We start from the raw sequence: 19,073 nt of genomic DNA, 5'->3' as shown, positions 1-19,073 counted from the left end.
AATTTCCCATTTCAGTTATTGTACTTTTTAATCTGCAGTTTATTAAAAATAATTTTTGTATCTTTATTGATATCTTCTACTTGGAATATCATACATTCTTTATTACATTTAGATGTGGTTTTCTTTGATCATATATAAAATATCTAACTTAAAATATTTATCCAGTAAGTTCAACCTAATGATCTTTCTCCAGTATTTGGCCTTCCTTGGAGTCTGTTTCAGTGGGCTACCTTTTTATGCATATGGCCATATTTTCTTGGGTTTCTGCATGTCTCATATTTTTAGTTGAAAACTTGACATTTATAATAATATAACATAGCAACACTGGAAATAAGATTCTTTCTACTTCCCAGAGTGTGATGTTGTTGCTGTTTGCTGATATCGTGTATTTGTTCAGTGAGTTTCTGAACTAATTGTGTAAGTTATGTATTCTTCATCACATAACCACTGAAATCTCTGCTTAATTAGCTTAGTTAGGCTAATGATTGGACAGAGTTTTCATTAAACATCTTGAACTAGTTAGTCTCCTAGTCTTTGCTGAGGGTGTCTTTGTGCACGTTGTGACGTACCTTTCAGATAGTTGGCAACTCTACCTTATCATTCACTTTATGCTGTGCAGAACCTCAATTTCAGCCAAAAGAGAGAACTTAAGGCCTCTTCATCTTTACCGAGCATACAGATTGTTCTGGGCATGTACACAGTCCTTTCCATGCATGTGTCCTGCTACTTTTTCAGGAATGTTCAGAACAAGTCAAAGTTCCTGTGGACATGACATTCCCCAGCTTTTCCTCTTAAGGTTTTTGGTTAACCTATTGTTTTCCCCAATTGTTGCTCAGTATATCAGGCAGTCACAAAGTTAAATGAGGGCCTCTAATTGTTTTTAACGAATTCTTTTGGGGAAAAGGCTTTTTGCAGTAGGCAAAGTCCAAATCAGGTCAAGTACGGGCAGCCTTTAATACGAGGTCTTCCAGGATGTTGACTCACAGTTCGCATACTGATAGTACTCTGGGAGGGAGGCTTTGAAGGCATTCTTACCATGCCTGCCCACTCCATTGGCTGCCAGACTGCTGGTTCTCACTGTGATTGTAAACTGTTGGTTGTCATGGCTCCTTATTGCAGAGCTGGAGAAGGAGGCATGGGAATCAGTCACGTTAAAATACTACAAGCTCACTTCTTTCCTACTGATTGTAATTAGTTCCTTAGGGATGCTGGAACAAAAGAACCACAGACAGGGTGGCTTAAACAACAGAAATTATTGTCTCACAGTTATAGAGGCTAGAAATCAAAAATCAAAGTATTGGCAGAGTTGGTTTCTTCTGAAGACTTTGAAGAAAGAATCTGTTCCAGATATTTGTCTTTGGCTTTTAGATTGCCATCTTTTCCCTATCACTCTGTATCCTCTTCCCTCTGTATTTGTCTGTGTTTCCAAATTTCCCCTTTTTATAAGGAGATCAGTCATATTGGATTTGGACTCAGCCTGATGACTTCATTTTAACCTGACTTCCTCAGTAAAGACTATTTCTAAATAAGTTTATATCCTGAAGTACTGGAGATTAGGACTTCAACATATTAATAAGGGAGGGAGGACACAATCAACCCATAAATCAGATCCAGTTGTTTTTCTTGAATAAATGTTTTCTGGATTGCTGTATTTGATTAATTTTGAGTTTGAATTCTGGAAATGTTTTTTCTGATAATTTCTACATTTTTCCTCATGACTTTTATGAAGGAGGTAATTTTTGGAGTTCCTTATTCTGCCATTTGTATTGATCTCCCCAATGACAACTTTTAAAGCTGAATTATAAAACGTTATCTGGGTAACTAATTTCCCTTTCATTTTCTTTTATTGTATAATATTAAATTTATTCTTAAAATAGATTACCATTCCAATTGACTAGGTAGTTCTTATATCACTGAGTAGATTATTATATGATATTTCATTGGTTTTGGCCCATAATATACTGACTGCATGACTTTTTGTGCCCACCATTTCTTCTGTCATGTAAGATCTTGGCATCTGTCTGTGTTGGCCACTTTTCAGATTTGTGACCCTCTTTTTAACTCGTTCACCTTTTACATATTCTTTTCAGTTCAGTTAGTTTTCCATTTTCATTAATTCACGTATTAATTAATTCACTGAGCCTTTATTTACATTTTGTTGAACTTTTAGTTTATTCTATTTTTTTGGTGTATGTAATAAATACCATTTTGTATTTTTTTTTTTGGTACATGTTCAGAAGTTTTCTGGGACTGTATTATCCAGGAGAAGAGGTTTTAGCATGATAGGACCTGAGCATTCTCATTCTCACTAACTTTGCTCTTCAAAAAGGCTGCACCAGTTCACACTTCCTTCAGTGGTGCTTGAGGGGGTCCCATTTTCCCACATCCTTATCAGCAGAAAATTTTACCCAACTTTTTCCATTTTTGCTAAGCTGAAGATTAAGTTGCCTCTGCCCATTCTTTTGTTTGTTGTTTTCAAAGGAGTTCTTTTTCATATTGTTTATATTCCAGTTATAAATGCATTATTAACTTTGTTGCAAATATCCTCTCCGTACAGTCAAATTTGTTAACTTTGCCTATGTTATACAGGATCAAACAGAAAGTGTTACCATTTAAGAAGTTGAGTTCAGTATTTTTATATTTGTGCTTTTTGCATTAAGATAATTTTCTATAACTGGTTCAGACATAAAGGTATTATTTTCTTTAAATAATTACTTGCCTTCAGTTATTCAGTGTACCTGGAATTTATTTTTATATACGGTAAGAGGTATAAATCTAAGTTTACATTTGCATATATTTTGAGATAACTTTTAACTATAATTTATTGATAATCTTTATTTTCTCCAGTGATTTTAGGTACCTTGTCTACACATATATATCAGTTATTTATGCCAATTTGATTTTTTCCCTAGACCCATTATTTGTTCCTACACCAGGCCTCTCTTTTTTTATTTAGTGTAAATGTTAATATATCTCAGTAACTCTTATTGCTAGTCCCTCCTCTTTGCTTTTCTGTTATAGAATTCTTTCAGATATTTATGAAGCTTTAATCTTCCAAATGGATTTTAGAATCAGTATTGAAGAGCTTCTTAAATAATTTCTTCTGGGATTTTGCTTATGTGTTGATAAATAAATTTGGGAATAAATTGACATCTTTAAAGTTATGTGTATGCAATCATGATTATGGCATTTTGGTCTAATTTTATGTCTTTTGTTAGAGCCTGAAGATGTTTCTCACAGAGGTCTTACTTGATTATAGAGTGACTTTTGTTTATTGTACTCTAAATATTATCTTCTTTCCTATAAAATGGTTTAATGCATTATTGTTGATGTAGAGGAATATTATTTGTTTTTGTATGTTGATCTTGCATTGGGAAACTCTTCTGGATTCATTTATATTTGCTGTGAAATAGGTACAGGGGTTAGTGGGGGTGAGAGGAAGGGTACACTCATGGTGTGAGATACTGTCAAGCCAAAGCACAAAGGATATACTTATGCTGAGTCTCCAAAGATGAGGAGGAATTTATATCAATAAAATCACAAAAGAATGATGCTGTGTGCTGCTATGGCATGGTTAGGGCAGAGGGTGTGAAAAGAGGTATAGTGAGATATATGCAAAAGATCATGGAGAGTAGGGCCAGTAAATCATGCTGAGGAGTGAAAATTTATGGGGTAAGCATTTATTAAAGAAGTTAGGCTATCTATTAATGCAAGCATTTCTCATTAAAGTATTCAAAAAGAAAAAAATCACCTCAATCAATATAGAAAAAACATTTCTTAAAATTCAGTGCTGATTTATGTTTATGATAAAAACAAATAACCAAGAACAGAGGGGATCTTTCTTAACCTGTGGAAGGGTATGTACCTAAAAGTACATTCAATAAACATCATGCTTTATGGTAAAACTTTAGAGGAAGTCTCTTAAAAGTCAAAGAGAATTTTGATTCTCTTTATTTTACTCGATCACAGAAGTCTTTGTATACAGTGTATCAGTGAAGAGTTGGCATGCAGTGTCTAAAGGGTTGTTGCAACCTTTCCTAAAAGTTTACTTATGAGTAAACTTAAAACAATGGAATCTTTACCGGGTTCCTTTTGTATCTCCTAAAGGATACTATTTTTGCTTACTTATCAGGATTTAAATTTCAAAGCAAATGGAACAAAATGCTTTAATATTTAAAATCAATAAAAGCATAAATTTGCTAACTTTTTAATCACTTTATCATTTTTATTCAGTACATCATTGTGAATAATACATTATTCTGCTAATCTAAACAATTTTTAAGCTCTAATCATGTTTGGTGTCTTTACAAAACAGATAAAGTGTAGATATAGTATTATCTTAATACTTTGTTATTGAAATAATATTCTGAGAATAAAACAGGTTAGTGTATATGAGCTCTGAATGAAAAGTACTAACACATTATGCTCAGGTTGGGGATACATGTACACACACATACATGCATACACATATATACATACAAATACATAATATATTTTTAATGTTAATTATATAGAATGCAATGAAATTTAGTTTTTATCAAGTAATAGGAGCAATAATTCAAAGTACTCTTATTATTGCATGTAACCCACACTACAAAAAGTGTACATTATAGAGAAAGAAAAGAAGATAAAATACTATTGGAACATTTTAAATATTGTATTTTCAGTGAAAGCATATGTCATGCTCCATCAAAAGAGTCCACACGTGTTATGTGTAACGCAACAACTGCGAAATGCTGAACTGATAGACCCATCATTCCAATGGTATGGGCCTAAAGGAAAAGTTGTTTCAGGTAGGATTTTGTTTCAATTATTGTAATTAAATAAATGTATCTGAATTGTATGCAACACAAAAAGAATGTTTGTATCTCATACATATTTATGTTATTTCCTCAATTCTTTTTCTTGTGATTTCCTTTTGGAGTTAGAGCTAACAATGTAGATAGTGTTCCCATTTTTACATATTTTATTTTGATACAGGGACATACTCTAAGAATGAACTGTTTGGGGGGTTCTCAAAGCATCTATAATCCCCCAAAGGTACTTTTTTTCACTTAAAAAATACTGCTTGTATGACTGATTTGATCAGTATTTCCTCTAGTCAACTTCTTGTTTTTTAATCCTGAAATACAGATTTTACTTTTTACTTTTATTCTAATTTTTTGATTGGATAAAAGCTGATTTTTAACACTGTAGTTTTAAAAAACTACAGTTAACTTAGCTGGCTTTGTTTCTTGCCTTGCAAAAAATATAGATTAATGAATTTTCATTTTGAAGATCTGTTCAGTCATTTTTGCATACCCTCAGAGAAAGTTTTCCTTTATTGCTCTATTTACCATGTTTTCTTTCCTTTCTTTTTAAAAATCTTATTGCTATTTTGAGATCGTGCCTGTGGATAGAAACTTACAGGCTTATTTTATTTTCTTGGATGAAGGAGAGCAATATATTTATACAAAGACTTGCTGAAGAAACATAGGAAATACTAATTTTTTAATATGTTTTAATTCATATTTATATAGCTAAGAGATCTCAGCTGTACGTTTCTGTGGTATTTATGTTGATACTAAAATAGGTAATTTTAAAGAGTTAATCTCTTTGGGTCAGTCTGTGTTTTTCTTAGGACAAATTATTCATCATTCATTTAGTGAATAACTACTTGGTGGAAGCCGCTGTGCTAGGTTTTATGGGGGATAGAAAGATCAGACATAACCTCTGCCTCACTACACTAGCAAAGTAGGAATGATTGTGCAATTTGTTCATGGGATTAGCAGGGCTCAACAAGAGAAATTCTAATAGGTTTGCAGCTTATATAATCAGAGAAGTGATCCAGGCGTAAAAGCACCCAATAGTGGAAATACAATCAAATTTTATTTTTATCACTCTCTAATAGTAGCACATAATGTAATAGAAACATGTGTTTTAAATATGTTTTACATTTTATATTGAAACTCTGCAAGTTGAAAAATAGAAACATTTAAGCATTGAATTTTTTTATTGTCATTTGTTGCTCATTTGATTTGGAGATTGAAATTTGAAATTTTTTCTTCTCCGAGGTGCGACGCCAGGTCTTGCAGTTTATATTGCAAAATATAGTATGACATTCAATTTATCCTTTAAGTAGGAGCAATATTTATTTTACTCACTCTTATAATAGAAAAGTAGGCATTCATAAATGTAGTTATTTCCAGGTAAAGATATAATCCTGTTACTACATTGGTTTTTATCTTTATAAAAACTGTTCTCAGGGAATTCTGGTATTTTAACTTTATGATTATATTATGGTTTTCAATACAGTATTTTATCATAGGTCACTGTCTACCAGTTGTAAAACTTATTAAGAACACTATACTTTTTATTTCAGAAAGGACTGGAAGAGGTCTAATTTCTTAAAATTTGAAGAACAGAGAAGCTTTTTGGACTGTAGTTTAAACTACACTGTACTTATCATTTTATGGATATCTCAAAGATAGTTTCCCTTGATTTGAGCCAAATAAATCATGTAATTATGTGATTACTTGTACATTCCTTTGGAGAAAATACTCAAGTTGTTTAGATGTGTTGTGAAACATAGGGAAGCAAGTCTTAGATTTGGTGTCTGTCTTTTTCTCTGTTTCTTGAAAATTTAGTATTGTTTATTTACAAAGGTAATTGCATTTATTGCAACAAGTTCTGTACCTCCCACTCTGACCCTAATACTGTTTGATGAATTAACTCTTTTTGGTGTGAGGACTTTTCCTGCTTTTCTAAATATTCACACAAAGATGTATAAGTACTCACACATGTGTTCAGCTTTCCTACATCAAGCTATTAACATATCATTTACCTTACATAGTTGCCATTTTGTGTGTGTGTGGTGAGAACATTTGAGATTTACTCTCATAAAATTTCAAGTATACAATACATTATTGTTAACTGTATTTACCATTCTATACATTAGGTCTCCTGAACTTATTCATCTTATAACTGAAATTTTATACTCTTGGACCAAGAGCCACATGTCTCCAACCCCCCAGTCCCTGGTAACCACCATTCTACCCTATATTTGTGGTAGGGTGGAGTGTGAATGTGACTTTTGTATGAGTATTAGTGTGACTTTTTTAGATTCCACATATTTCAGTTTCTGCCTTATTTTATTTAGTACAGTGAATTTTATAAAAATAATAAATACATAAGATTACTATGTGTCAGATATTATTCTAACAATTTACACATATTAATTTTAACAATGACCTTTTGCAGTAATTACAGCCACTTTCTCCATTTTATAAATGGGAAAACAAAAGCATTAAGAGAATAAGGTACTTTCCTAAAGTCATTATGTCTGAAGTCTTTTATCAGAGGTCATAGATATAATCTCAATGAGGTAGGAACACACCATTTTATGAATTTTGGTAGATTGTATCTTTCAAGGAATTTGTCCAACATTGGATTTTTAAATGTGTTGTATTTATATGCATAAAGTAGTTTGTAATATTTTGTGTTATCTCTTTATAGATAACAGATTTCTGGTTTTCAGAATCTATAGGGATGTGTCCTCATTCACTCCTGATGTTGGTTGTGTCTTCTCTCTCTTTTTTTTTGTTCTCTCTTACTATTGATGTTGAGTATCTTTTCATATGCTTGTTGTCCACATGTTTCACTTCTTTTGAGAAGTGTCTATTCATGTCTTTTGCCCATTTTTTAGTGGAGTTGCTTGATTTTTGTTTGTTTTGTTAAGTTCCTTATAGATTCTGGTTATTAGACTTCATGGGAGGCATAGTTTGCAAACATTTTCTCCCATTCTGTAGGTTGTTTGTTTACTTTGTTGATAGTTTCTTTTACTATGCAGAGCTCCTTAGTTTAATTAGTTTCCACTTGTCTGTTTTTGTTTGTCTTGCAATTGCTTTTGGAGTCTTGTTCATGAAAGCTTTGCCAGTGCCTATGTTCAGAGTGGTGTTTCCTAGATTTTCTTTTAGTATTTTTATTGTTTTAGGTCTTACACTTAAGTCTTTTAAAAATTTTTCTTAAGAATATTAATTTTTTTTTAAATTTTAGGTACATAGTAGGTGTATATATGTATGGGGTGGATAAGATGTTTTGATACAGGCAGTCAATGTGAAATAAGCACATCATGGAGAATGGGGTATCCATCCCCTAAAGCATTTATTCCTTAGGTTACAAATATTCCAATTACATTCTTTAAGTTATTTTAATATATGCAATTAAGTTATTATTGACTATAGTAATCCTGTTGTGCTATCAAATAGTAGGTCTTATTCATTTTTTCTATTTTTTTGGTACCCATTAATCATCCCCACTTCCCCCCAAAACTCCCCGCTACACTTCCCAGCCTCTGGTAACCATCCTTCTACTCTCTATGTCCATGAGTTCAATTGATTTGATTTTTAGATCCTACAGACAAGTGAGAATATGCAATGTTTGTCTTCTTATGACTGCTTATTTCGCTTAACATAATGATCTCCAGTTCCAGCCATGTTGTTGCAAATGTCTGGATCTCATTCCTTTTTATGGCTGAACAGTACTCCATTGTGTATATGTACCACATTTTCTTTATCCATTCATCTGCTGATGGACATGTAGTTTGCTTCTAAATCTTAGCTATTGTAAGCAGTGCTGCAACACACAGGAATGCAGATACCTCTTCAATATATTGATTTCCTTTCTTGTGGGTATGTACCAAGAAGGGAGATTGCTGGATCATATGTTAGCTCTGTTTTTAGTTTTTTGAGAAGCCTCCAAACTGTTCACCATAATGGTTGTACTAGTTTACATTCCCACCAACAGTGTACAAGGGTTCCCCTTTGTCCACATCCTCACCAGCACTTGTTATTTCCTGTGTTTTGGATATAAGCCATTTTAACTGGTGAGATGATACCTCTTGTAGTTTTGATTTGCATTTCTCTGACAATTAGTGATGTTGAGCAGCATTTCATAGGCCTGTTTGCCGTTTGAATGTCTTCTTGAGAAATGTCTATTCACATCTTTTGCCAATTTTCTTTATCAGATTATTAGGTTTTTTTCCTATAGTTGTTTGAACTGCTTGTATATTCTGGATATTAATCCTTGTCAAAGGGGGTAGTTTGCATATATTTTCTCCCATTTTGTGGATTGTCTCTTCACTTCATTGATTGTATCCTTTGCTATGCAAAACCTTTTTAACTTGATGCAATCCCATTTGTCTGTATTTTCTTTGGTTGCCTGTGCTTGTGGGTTATTGCTCAAGAAGTCTTTTCCCAGACCAGTGTCCTGGAGATTTTCCCCAATGTTTATAATAGTTTCAGAGTTTGAGGTATTAGATTTAACTCTTTAATCTATTTTGATTTGATCTTTGTATATGGCAAGAGATAGGGATCTGGTTTCATTCTTCTGCATATGGATATCCAGTTTTCCCAGAACCACTTATTGAAGAGACTGTCTTTTCTCCAGAGTATGTCCTTGGCACCTTTGTCAAAAATGAATTCACCGTAGATGTGTGGATTTGTTTCTGGGTTCTCCATTCTATTTCATTGGTCTATGTGTCTGTTTTTAATGCTAGTACCATGTTGTTTTGGTTAGTATAGCTCTATAGTATAATTTGAAGTCAGATAATGTGATTCCTCCAGTTTTGCTCTTTTTGCTTAGGATAGCTTTGGCTATTCCTGGGTCTTCTGTGGTTCCATATAATTTTTAGGGTTGTTATTTCTATTTCTGTGAAGAATGTTGTTGGCATTTTGATAGGGATTGCATTGAATCCCCAGATTGCTTTGTATAGTTTGGACATTATAATAATATTGATTCTTTCAATTCATGAACATGGATTTTTTTTTTTTCATCTTTTGATGTCTGCTTCAGTTTCCTTCATCAGGTGTTTTATAGTTTTCATTATAGAGATCTTTCACTTTTTTGGTTAATTCCTAGATGTTTAATTTTATGTGTGGCTGTTGTAAATGGGATTACTTTTTTATTTCTTTTTACATTGTTCACTGTTGGTATATAGAAATGCTACTGATTTTTGTATGTTGATCCTGAAATTTTACTTGCTTATTGGTTATAATAGTTTTTTCTTGAAGTCTTTAGGTTTTTCCAAATATAAGATCATATCACCAGCAAACAAGGATAATTTGACTTCTTTCTTTCCAATTTGGATGCCTTTGTATCTATCTTGTCCGATTGCTCTAGCCAGGACTTCCAGCACTATGTTGAGTAACAATGGTGAGTGGGTATCCTTGTTGTGTTCCAGATCTTAGAGGAAAGGCTTTCAGTTTTTCTCCATTCAGTATGATACTGGCTGTGGTCTGTTGTATAAGGCTTTTATTATTTTGAGGTGTGTTCCTTCTATACTCAGTTTTTTTTGGGTTCTTATCATGAAGGGATGTTGAATTTTATCAAATGCTTTTTCAGCGTCAATTTTGAAGTTTAATCAAAACATGATCGTTCATGTTTTTATCCTTCATTCTGTTAACATGATATATCACGCTGATTGATTTGGTATATTGGAACCATCCTTGCATCCCAGGAATAAGTCCCACTTGGTAATGATAAATGATCTTTCTAACCTTTTGTTGAATTCAGTTTGCTAGTGTTTTGTTGAGGATTTTTGCATCAATATTCATCAGAGATATTGACTTGTAGTTTTCCTTTTATGATGTGTTTTTGTCTGGTTTTGGTATAAGGGTAATACTGGCCTTGTAAAATAAGTTTGGAAATATTCCCTCTTCTTCTATTTTTCAGAATTGTTTGAGTAGGATTGGTATTATTTCTTCTTCAAATGTTTCGTTTAATTCAGCAGCAAAGCCATTGAGTCCTGGGCTTTTCTTTACTTGGAGAGTTTTCATTAAGGCTTCGATCTTGTTACTTGTTATTGGTCTGTTCAGCTTTTGAATTTCTTCCTGATTCAATCTTGGTAGGTTGTATGTATCTAGGAATTTGTCCATTTCTTCTGGATTTTCCAATGTATTGGCATATAGTTGCTCATAGTAATCACTAATGATCCTTTGAATTTCTGCAGTATCAGTCATAATGTCTCCTTTTTCATTTCTGACTTTATTTGGATCTTCTCTCTTTCTTAGTCTGGCTAAAGGTTTGTCAATTTTGTTTAACTCTTCAAAAAACCAACTTTTTGTTTTATTGATCTTTTGTATTTTTTATCATTTCAAATTCATTTATTTCTCCTCTGATCTTTATTATTTCTTCTACTAATTTTGGGTTTGGTTTGCTCTTGCTTTTCTAGTTCTGCAAGATGCAATGTTAGATTATTTGAAGTTTTTCCCCCTTTTTTCAATGTAGGCACTTAAATAGCTATAAATTTCTCTCTTAGTACTGATTTTGCTGTATCCCATAGGTTATGGTATGTTGTGTTTCCATTAACATTTATTTCATGAAAATTTTCAATTTCATCCTTAATTTCTTTAACGACCCACTGGTCATTCAGGAGCATATTGTTTAATTTCTATGTATTTGTATAGTTTCTAAAATTCCTCTTATTATTTATTTCTAGTTTTATTCCATTGTGGTCAGAGAAGATGCTTAATATTATTTCAGTTTTTAAAAAATGTTTTAAGGCTTGTTTTGTGACCTAATATATGGTCTATCCTTGAGAATGATCTCTGTACTGAGGAAAATAATGTGTATTCTGCAGCTCTTAGATGAAATGGTCTATAAATGTCTACTAGATGCATTTGGTCTGTAGTATAGATTAAGTCTGATGTTTCCTTGTTGATCTTTCTGTCTGGAGGATCTGTCTAATGCTGAAAGTGGGGTGTTGAAGTCTCCCACTATTATTGTATTGAGGCCTCTCTCTCTCTTTAGCTCTAATAATATTTTCTTTATATATCTGAGTGCTCCCATGTTGGGTGTATACATATTTATAATTGTCATATTCTCTTCCTGAATTGACCCCTTTATTATTATATAGTGACCATTTTTTTTTCTCTGATAGTTTTTGTCTTGCAACCTATTTTGTCTGATGTAAGTATAGCAATTGCCACTCTTTTTTACTCTCCATTGGCATGAAGTATCTTTTTATATCCCTTTATTTTCAGCCTATGTGTATCTTTATAGGTGAAGTGTGTTTCTTATAGGCAGTAGATCAGAGGGTCTTGTTTTTTCATCTACTCAGTCTATTTTTTATTAGAGAATTTAGTCAATTTACACTTAATGTTATTATTTATAAGTAAGGACTTCCTCCTGCCATTTTGTTATTTGTTTTCTGGTTTTCTCTTCCTTCTTTCTCTCCTTTCTGTCTTCCAGTAGTGAAGGCGATTTTCTCTGGTGATATGATTTAGCTTCTTGCTTTTTATTTTTTGTGTATCCATTGTATGCTTTTTGGTTTTAGGTTACCATGAGGCTTGCAGTTGCTATCTTATAATCCAATATTTTTACCTGATAAAAACTTAACATTGTTTGCATAAACAAACAAAAAGAAAACTAATAAAAACTCTATGCCTTAATTTAATCCCCCTGCTTTTTAACTTCTGTTTTTTCTATCTTATTGTATTGACTATGTCTTGAAACATTGCTGTAGTTACTATTTTTGATGGTTTCATCAAAGACTAGTTTACACATGACAGTTACAGTGTTATAATATTCTGTGTTTTTCTGTGTACTATTACCTGTGAGTTTTGTACCTTCGGGTGATTATTTATTACTCATTAATTTTCTTTTCTTTCTAACCGAAGTACTCCTTTTAGCATTTCTTGTATGAAAGTTGAGGTATTGGTGAAATCCCTCAGCTTTTGTGTGTCTGGGAAAGTCTATTTCTCCTTCATGTTTGAAGGATATTTTTGCCAGATATACTATTCTAGGATAAATTTTATTTTTCCTTCAGCACTTTAAATATGTCATGCCACTCTCTCCTGGCCTGTAAGGTTTCCACTGAAAAGTCTGCTGCGAGATGTATTGGAACTCCATTGTATGTTATTTGTTTTTTCTTTCTGCTTTTTGGATCCATTCTTTAACCTTTACCTTAGGGAGTTTGATTATTAAATGCCTTGAGGTAGTCTACATTGGGTTAAATCTGCTTGGTGTTCCGTAACCTTCTTGTACTTGGATATTATGACTTTGTCTAGGTTTGGGAAATTCTCTGTTATTATCCTTTTGAATAAACTTTCTACCCTTATCTTTTCCTCTGTCTCCTCATTAAGGCAAATTAACTGTTAGATTTGCTGTTTTGAGGCTATTTTCTAGATCTTCTGGAATGCTTCACTGTTTTTTACTCCTTTTTCTTTTGTCTCCTTCATGTATTTTTAAGTAGTGTGTTTTCAAGCTCACTAATTCTTTCTTCTGCTTGATTCATTCTGCTGTTAAAGGACTCTGATGCATTCTTCAGCATGCCATTGCATTTTCAGCTCCAGGATTTCTGCTTGATTCTTTTTATTTCAATTTCTTTGTTAAATATATCTAATTATGAATTCCTTCTCTGTACTATCTTGAATTTCTTTGAGTTTCTTCGACATAGCTATTTTAAATTGCCTTTCTAAAAGGTCACATATCTCTGTTTTTCCAGGATTGGTCCCTGGTATTTAGTTTATTTGTTGAGGTCATGTTTTCCTGAATAGTGTTGATACTAGTAGATGTTCTTTGGTGTCTGGCCATTGAAGAGCTAAGTATTCATTGTAGTCTTCACTGTCTGCGCTTATTTGTAGCCATTCTTCCTGGAAAGGCTTTTCCGATATTTGAAAGCCCTTGGGTGTTGTGATCTAAGTTGTATCTGTTTTCGGAGGCTCCATTCTTCTTGGAAAGGCTTTTCAGATATTTGAAAGGACTTGGATGTTATGATCTAAATTGTATCTGTTTTAGGAGACACCTCAAGCTCAGTAATGCTTTGGTTCTTGCAGATTCAGAGGTATTACCTTGATGGTCTTGTACCAGATCCAGGAAAATTCTCTGGATTACCAGGCAGGGATTCTTGTTTTCTTCCCTTACTTTCTCCCAAAACATGCAGAGTCTCTGTCTCTGTTTTGAGCCACCTAAAGTTGGAGGTTGAGTGACAATAGCATCCCTGTGGCTACCACTACTGTGACTACACTGGGTCAGACCTGAAGCCAGGCCTGCTGTAACCACTCCATGGCTCCAGCCTGTGTTTGCTCAAGGCCCTGGGGCTCTCCAATCAGCAGGAAGTAAAGCCAGCCAGGCCTTTGTCCTTCCCTTCAGTGCTGCAAGGTCCCCCAGTCCCTGGGTGGGTTCAGAAGTGCTGTCTGGGATTCAGGGACTAGAGTAAAAAACCTTAGAAGTCTGCCTGGTGTTCTATTATATTGCAGCTGAGCTGGCACTCAAAGCAAAAGACACACTCCTTCCCATTCTACCCTGCTACTCTTTCCAAAGGGAGAGGAGCCTCACCTGATAGCCACCACCACCCCAGGCCAGTGGGATTATTGCCACCTACCACCAATGTTCCCTTAAGGCCCATGCTTCCTGGCCTGGGACTTACCCTTCAGGGCAGTGGACTGTTGTCTGGCCCCAGGGCAAGTTCAGAAATGCCATCCAAACATCAAGCCCTGTTCACTGGAGATCCTGAGAGTCCACTTGTTGCTCTCCCCCTCTGTGTCCATGCTGGTAGTTAAGGTGTAAGACAAAGTACCCTTTAGTTTTCCTTCTGCATTTCTCAAGCAGAAGGAGTTTTTCCCCATAGCCACCACAGCTGGTCATGTGCTGAGTCTCACCTGAAGTGAGCAAGTCTCAGAGGCCCACCCAAGGCCCTTGATGTTGTACCTGGGTATCGCTGCTGGTTATTCAGGGCCCAAGGGCTCTTCAGTTAGCAGATGATGAATGCTGCCAGGACTGGGTCTTTTTTTTTAAGGCAGCAGGTTCCCTTCTGGCCCAGGGTATGTCTAGAAATGCCCTCTTGGAACTAGGGCCTGGAATGGGGACATCACAACTCTGACCAGTACTCTATCCTACTGTGCTTGGGCTGGTATTTTAGATGCAAGACAGCGTCCTCCCCACTCTTTCCTTTCCTCTCCTCAGGTGGAAAGAAGGGGTGCCTTTTGGAGCTGCAAACTGTGGAGCCTATGGTTAGAGGAGGGGTGATGCCAGCCCTCCCTTGGCTTCCCCAGCTGGTGTCTCAGTTCACCAGCTGTCTGCCCCCTCAGTTCACTGTCTTTGGGCCTAGTTCAGCACTAGGACTCACCTATGTTTTGCAGCCCTATGGCCTAGATTGCCTTTCAAGTTTACTTGGAGAGTAAACAGAGTGTTGTAGACCTTAGTGGCAAGGTTTGCAGGCACTCAAGTTCATATTGCTGGGATCGATGATTCTCTTCTGGTTTGGGCTGGTTTAAATGCTCACTCCATGGGCAGGTATCAGCTGAATTTGGTCTGCTTTTCCTTTCTGCTCTAACAGGACAGCTCTGAGCTCAATACCTCACAATTGCTGTGTTCTCCCTCCCCCAGTATCCAGAGACACTATTTGCACCAGGCCACCACTGTGGGGCATGGGGTTGGTGGTGGGGTAGGGGTGGCATTGGTGATTTTGGATTTTTAAAAAGTCTTTTCAGTGCCTGTTTTAGTGATATTGGAACAGGAATTAAAAGAAATTAAAAAATTTGTAATCAGAAACTTAGTTGTATGTAAGAAAACCCAGTTCCCCCTGAGAAAAAGAAAGAGCTGGAGTCCTTTAGAATTAACTGCCTGTTTTTCTGTGGCTAGTGAGCCTTATCTCTCCCCCTTTCCCAGGCGTTGTGAAGACCCTGTTTGTCTAGCTGTGCAGCTTCAAGGTCACTAGACAGATAAACTCAAGTCGTAAAACATGTTTTTCCTTGAAAAGTAAAAAACAATATAATGCATATCTCAATTAATTGAATAGCTGTCGTTGTTTCTCACTTCTGTAATATGCTTCCCCCTGCACAGATCTCCCCCACCCCACAAAATGCTTAAAAGGTTACTTGACTCTTTGTTCAGGGCTCAGTCATTTGGATGTTAATCCGACTGGGCTGGTGCACCTAAATAATAAATATCCTCCTGAACCCCATCAGTCTCTCTGATTCCTTATGACTTCCACTACATTTCTGGGGGCTTGTCCGGGGTTGAAGATGACAGATTTACTGTCTCTTTTGCCTGTGGGACTAGAGCCCCAGGGCTGGGTGAGACCCAGCATCCAAGGCGCACCACAGGAGAGCTTCACCCGGATGAAAACTGGCTCTCCTGCGTCCCGGCACCCTGCCTGGCAGTGCAGCAGAACCGGGTACGGGGCTGTAGGACAATACCAGCACTTCAGGAACTGAAGTAAGGAGTAAGGGCCCAAGACAGGAAAGCCCTTCCCATAGGGATGAAGGGGAATTTGATCACCTCCAGGGTACCAACCACTAATCCAACCCAGAGTGGCTGGGGGCGGCAGGAGTGGCCTGCCAATTTGGATAAACCTCGTGTCCCCACTAACAGAGTGAAAGTGGTTCACTGGATCTGGAGACAGGAACTGGGAGTGGGTGGGTGTATGTGAACCTACCCAGGACATGAGAGACACTCGTTTAATCTGATGAGGAGTCCTGGGGTAGGAGTGGTGTGTGTATGTGTGTGAATGTGGGAGCCTAACTAGGCTCACCTGGGACATGAGAGAGGCTCGTTTTGTCCAATTAGGATTCCTGGGGCAAGGGAGGTGTGTGAAATGGCATGAAAGAGATGGTCTTGGGAGAGGCCAATGCAGGGAGTGACGTGGGGAGGCATAGATCCCTAGCATGGTCTGTGTGCTCCAAGGCGAGTGTTGGGGAAATCAGACTGAGGACGTTGCATAAGGCTGATAGGACCAGCTTCGTAGCCGCAGCAGGCTGTGACAGGGGAAGGCACGTTCCTGGCTGAGCAGTGTCTGAAACTCCTGTAATAGGACCCGGTCTGGTGGATCTGAGAGTGAAAGTGAGAGTGAAAGTGCGTTGCAAGGGAGGAAATAGGAGGGAAAGCGTCAAAACCAACCCCTTTGGAGTGCATGATAAAGAATTTAAAAAAAAGATTTAGAGGTGATTATGGGATAAAACTGGATGTTCAAAAGTTGAGGACATACTGTGAATTAGAATAGCCCTCTTTGTGTTAGATGACTGGCTGAAGGCACTATAGAGAAATTGGTCATGTGTTTTAAGGTGGTGACTAGGGTTGGAGGACATCCAGGGCATTCAAACCTAGTCTTTGTATTGACTCATGACTAAGTGAATGCAGCCCTGCCTAGCAGTTTATTGTAAAATGCTTGCAGCTCACGCCAAGAGAAACCAGCTGTGCTGGCAGCTACAGAGTTAAAGGGAAAGTCACAGAGGCTTGTAGCACCGCCAAGCCAATAGTGAAAGTAAAAATCAGCTGCCCCTGAAGCTGAGACAAAAAAAAAGTCTCTGGAAAGGCAGAAAAACCAGTTTTGCAAGAACCACAGTAGGGAATAGAGACCCCTCCTCCCTACATTCCAATCTACCCATTTACCAGGCTAACTGCCCCTAAGGAGTTAAGTTAAAAGGAATACAGACTCTCAATCTCACATGAGAAGGAGAAATCAGAGCTCAGGGAAATTAAAGTGAAAGGCTCAAAAAGTCAGGCAGGCCGTCTCAGATCTGGCCGTGCCCAAGTTATGCTTATGCCTCTTAAGAGGACAAGAGGACCCCCTCTAAGAGCCAGATGATGCAGTCGAGCTTTAGCACCTACAAAGGTGCTGAGAAGCGGTTCTGCAAAGGCTAAAGGATGGTAAAAGAAAGGCAACCAATATAAAAATCTCAGAGGTGCTCCAGGATGCAGATAAAAGCACCAGCCAATTTTATAAAAGACTGTGAGGCATTTTGGTTGTATACTCCGTTTAACTCTGAGGCTGCTGAAAATCAGCACATGGTGAATATGGTGTTTGTAAGGCAGGACCAAGGAGATATCAGGCATAAATTGCAGAAGTTAGAAGCTCCATAGGAGTGAATGCTACTCAGCTTATTAAAGTGGCTACCAAGGTGTAAATTAACCGAGATCAGAAGACTGATCGGAGGCTTTAAAAAGGCTAATTTACTAGCAGCAACCCTTACGGAAAGAGAAGCTGGCTTTGCAAGGAGGCATGGATGCAGGCATGAACGCAGTCGTGGAAAAAGCTAGTCTGGACAGGAGTTTGAAAGCCGGCTGAGGCTAGAGAGAGATTAATGTGCTTGATGTAAAAGAAAAGCGTACTAGAAGGATAAATGTCAGGGCCATAGTATGAAAAAAAAAAAAACACTGGCCAAGGGCTACTGCACCCAGAAAAACCCAAGACCCCCTGCACCTGCTGTGAAAGACAGGATATAAAGTGTCAGGAGAAAGCTCAGATGTGCTTTAAAAGTGTCCAGTAGTTGGGCTTTTATATAAGCCAAGAAGAAAGATGCCTTGGTAGTGAACAAAAGCAGGCTGTTTGTGCGCTTCCTACTCCAACCACCTGGCGTCCAATAAGAGAGTCCCTAAGGGCAGCAAGGTTCTGCCACATTTAGATGCCAAATGTCTTGTTCATGGCTAAGCCATTATACAAAGCCACAAAGAGGAGAAAAAAAGGAGTCTCTCCTCTAAGAGGCCAACCAGGAGAAGGCTTTAAAAAAAAAATCAAAGAAGCCTTGACTCAGGCTCCAGCTTTAGGACTACCAGATCTAACTAACTAAGCTTTTCTTCTTGTATGTCCACAAGTGAAAGGGAGGCCTTAGAGGTTCTAACTCTAAGTTAGAACTTAGAAGGACAACTACTAAGTTAGAAGTCCTTAGAAGGACAACTGCCCTGCTCTGACCACACCAGTTCTAACTCTAACTCAAGTCATAAGGTCATGGCATCACCCAGTGACATACTTATCCAGGCAATTAGATTCTGTGGCACTTGGATGGCTTCCTTATTTTAAAACACTAGCTGCCACTGCCCTACTGGTGCAGGAAGCTAATAAACTGACTTTAGAGACTGTGAATACCCTAAACCCAGCTATGTTGCTCCTCATCGAGTCAGTGACAGGAGGCCCTCTTCATTGCTAGGTGGACATGGTAGATGAAGTGTTCTCAAGCCGAAGAGATTTGACAGATCGGCTCCTCAAGGACCCAGACATTGAATATTTTACTGATAGAAGCAGTTTCATATTAAAGGGAGTCTGCCGAGCTAGGCATACAGTGGTGACTTTGGACTCAGTAGTGCAGTCTTTGCCT

The 19,073-nt window shown here is 36.9% G+C and overlaps 1 protein-coding gene across 4 annotated transcripts in view; it reads left to right on the top strand.

Annotated features, from left to right (window-relative positions):
* Positions 1–19,073, top strand: part of ZPBP (zona pellucida binding protein) — a 152,543-nt gene that overhangs the window by 6,525 nt on the left and 126,945 nt on the right. For 3 of the 4 annotated variants that reach the window (XM_019031747.3, XM_055347009.1, XM_019031748.3), the window contains exon 3: positions 4,668–4,793. The exons of the other annotated variant lie outside the window; for it this stretch is intronic. In XM_019031747.3, coding sequence (XP_018887292.2) covers positions 4,668–4,793 — 126 coding nt within the window. The remainder of the gene's footprint in view (positions 1–4,667; positions 4,794–19,073) is intronic. 4 annotated transcript variants of the gene reach the window in all.

Source organism: Gorilla gorilla, chromosome 6, assembly GCF_029281585.2.
Source record: "Gorilla gorilla gorilla isolate KB3781 chromosome 6, NHGRI_mGorGor1-v2.1_pri, whole genome shotgun sequence".
Taxonomy (NCBI): Eukaryota; Metazoa; Chordata; class Mammalia; order Primates; family Hominidae; genus Gorilla; species Gorilla gorilla.
Note: the sequence above shows the minus strand (reverse complement) of the source record. Positions and strands in the feature narration are given on the sequence as shown.